This window comes from Nematolebias whitei, chromosome 3 (assembly GCF_014905685.2).
Source record: "Nematolebias whitei isolate Nwh7 chromosome 3, NemWhi1, whole genome shotgun sequence".
Lineage (NCBI taxonomy): Eukaryota > Metazoa > Chordata > Actinopteri > Cyprinodontiformes > Rivulidae > Nematolebias > Nematolebias whitei.
In genome coordinates, this window is record NC_056500.1 from 24255362 (window position 1) to 24258701 (window position 3340).

Here is a 3340-nt window from a genome sequence, read left to right on the forward strand (position 1 = left end):
CACTCACTCACTCACTCACTCACTCACTCACTCACTCACTCACTCACACCTAGGGACAATTTAGAGTTACCAATCAGCCTAACATGCATGTTTTTGGTCTGTGGGAGGAAAGTACCTGAAGAAAACCCATGCATGCACGGAGAGAACATGCAAACTCCACCCAGAAAGGTCACCCCGGCTGGGATTTGATCCGGCGACCTTCTCACTGAGAAGCAGCAGTTCTATCAACTTAACCACCGTGCATGTAAGACTAACTGGTATCTCTAAATTGTCAGTAAGTGTGACCAACTTTCCAAAATGTAACCCTTTTTTCCAGGAAATTTAGTGTTTTTGACAAAATTCCAGCCATTCAAAGAGTCAGGAAAGACCACAGAAAGATTGAAGAGTTGGAGGTGAAAGTTTTATTCTACTTTAAATGTTACTTTTTCCATAAACATGAAGACAGGAACCTTCTGTTAACCATGACGGTTTGCACAATTTAAAATGATTTGTTAGGTATTGTGGGTAATTAACGTAATCCTAAAGGTCTTAAATCTAAAATCTGCAGTATAAAACCATCAAACTAGAGAAGCTAAGACTACTATACGTTATGTTTGCTCAACATGTTTTGAAAAAGCCTGTCCAAATGACATCTTTGTAACTCCTCGAGATTCATCACTTCCTCCTGCTTACTGCCAGTGAAGCAGGAAAAGGATGAGGGCCTAGCTACCTGTTACATTTCTAAATTTGGCATAGTTTGCAGAAGTAGTTGTGACTGAGTTTACAACTGAGGCCAATTAAAAAGCAAGTGTACTTCTCAGCCCATGGAAGAGATAAGTATGAGGAACTGCAGATGTCCACCGATCAGATAAGGAGGCTCCCTCTACACTTGGAGAATAAGGAACTGGGGTTCTTCTTGCAGAACCTTTGGGAGAAGCATCTAGAGCCCTTTGCTGCGTTTATAATCTTTGTCTTTAATAAACCATTGCTGTAAATGTGACTCAAGATGGCCACAACAGCAAAGCAACCATAGCAAACATCAAAATAGCTACAACTCGGTCAGATTTACAGGAACAGCTAAAATTTGGTGTTAATATCTGAGCTTGATCCCAGTTTAAACTGAGTGCAAACTGATGGTGCAACATTTGTGTTTAAAATGAATGGATGGACAAACAATACCCACATATTTGAACTTATCTAATTTTTGGGTTTCATTTAATCATTTAATAATAATAATAATGTGTTATGTATTTCACCATTGTATGTTCCCATACAATGGTGAAATTGTCTCACTGCATTTAACCCGTCCACCACCAGATGGTGCAGTGGGCAGCTATTGTAATTGACTGGGAAGCATTTGGGGATAGGGTGTGCTGCTCAGAGACACCAGGAGATGTGCAATGACTGGGGATCGAACCTGGGACTTTCCGACCCCGAGTAGGCTGCACTGTCTCTATACCATCTCGGCCCAATTTTAACAGTAAATCAATGACACACTTTATATGTCTTATTGTAAAAGTCACTGACAAGGTTTTGGGGCAATTAAAGGACAACAAATAGTTGTAAACCACTGTAAAGCCTTGAAGCTTGTTTTAGTTTTTACTATATACTATAGCATCGTCTGCATACACTTGCACTGCAACGTCCTTACAACTTTCAGGAAATTCATTAAGATACTTGTAAAAATGCAATAGTTCTAAAAAGGGATTTTTGTAAAAAACACCTTTTTTCAATTTAAAAAGTTGATTTGAGTTCATTGACTTCGGCACGTTGGTCTGTTTTTTATTAGGCTTTTTGCACACCTGTCAAAAGGCGGATGTATAACGGCATAGTCTCCAACATCTAATCAGCTCATGATGATTTAATGAAACTTCATACACATTTGCATCATCACTGAACAGAGTAGTGCATACACTTTTCATCATCCTAGCTTCAAGGTCAAGAACACAAACCAATGTCAAAGATTATACAACTTGTCCAGACCATTTCCACAGATTGTTGTATTTCTGTGTAATAGTTTACAGACAGGCGTGCAAGTATGCAAAAGTCTTGTTGTAATTAGTATTTATTGTCCTTTTTTTTTTAAAATATATGCATTTGTAATTGATGGAATTTTTATTTATTTTACAGAAAGGTGGAGTAGCCTCTGGCTTTCAACATGTGGTGACCAATGACATGAATGTGAAGCGTCTGCTGCATGTTAAAGGCCGCCGTTCAATCAAAGGCGTAGAGGTGGACCTGTGCTGGGGCAGCTTCAACAAGGGCGACTGCTTCATCATTGACTTGGGAAAGGTAACCCTGAAGAAAAACTGGATGCTGAAATGAAATCCCTACAACTTTTTAATCTTCTGTTTTTGTTAAAACAACAGGACATCTACCATTGGTCTGGCAGTGAAAGCAATCGCTATGAGCGCCTCAAAACCACTCAGATGGCCAACGATATCCGTGATAATGAGCGAAAAGGGCGTGCCAAGGTGCACATGATTGAAGAAGGTTCTGAACCAGATGCTGTCATTAAAGTGAGCTTCTTACTTTCTAACTTTAAGCAGAAAACATTTGGCATGGTCTTTTTTCTTGTTCAAGAGAATCCTTGGAAAATATGTCAACAGCATAACTGTGCTTATTTATAGGAACTTGGACCAAAGCCGGAGCTCCCTCCAGGGGGCAGTGATGTATCTGAGGAGAAAGCCCAAAAGACCAAGACATCTCTGTATTTGGTAATTATTGATTAACGATATTTTCAAGACTAATGCTCAACATACAAGTACTTCTACTTCCATTAATTTGTGTATACACCAGCTGTGAAGTTGGCATGGGGCTTCACACATATCCACGGTTATTTCACCAGTGGTGCATCTGAAGTTTTGTGTGAAACACCCCAGTCTCCCCACCCCATGCCCACCCGAGTATTTTTTTTAAACTTTTGTTCTCTTACAGTCCAAAATATATATTTATTTTTTATACAAGCAACAATTCTGCAAAAAATTATTCAAATAATTGAAGTTAAAAAGTTGAAAAATAATTTGTAAATATACCAAACTGAGACGTGTGCCAAAGTATTCACCTGTATCGCTTCAAAGCCCAACCCTTACCTTCAGAAGATATAATTAGGTAAATAGGATCCTCCTGTTGGCAATCTGTGTCAAATGATCCCAGTTTAAATACACCTGCTTTGATAACTCCCAGAATAAATACCAGTGCAACACCTTTATGTAATAAGGGCCTAAAACAAGAGACAGCATGGCTCCATTAAAACCAGTAGTAGAAAATGAAACAATGATGCTTTAACAGAAAACCTGCCGATAGAGAGTCGACCCCCCCCCCCCCCCCCCCCCCCCCCCCCCCCCCCCCCCCCCCCCCC

At 39.8% G+C, this 3340-nt stretch overlaps 1 protein-coding gene across 1 annotated transcript in view; it reads left to right on the forward strand.

Annotated features, from left to right (window-relative positions):
- The window catches only part of LOC119430678 (adseverin), a 10917-nt gene that overhangs the window by 2425 nt on the left and 5152 nt on the right, over positions 1-3340 (forward strand). The window contains exons 4-6 of the mRNA XM_037698136.1: positions 2110-2271; positions 2349-2498; positions 2610-2696. Coding sequence (XP_037554064.1) covers positions 2110-2271; positions 2349-2498; positions 2610-2696 — 399 coding nt within the window. The remainder of the gene's footprint in view (positions 1-2109; positions 2272-2348; positions 2499-2609; positions 2697-3340) is intronic.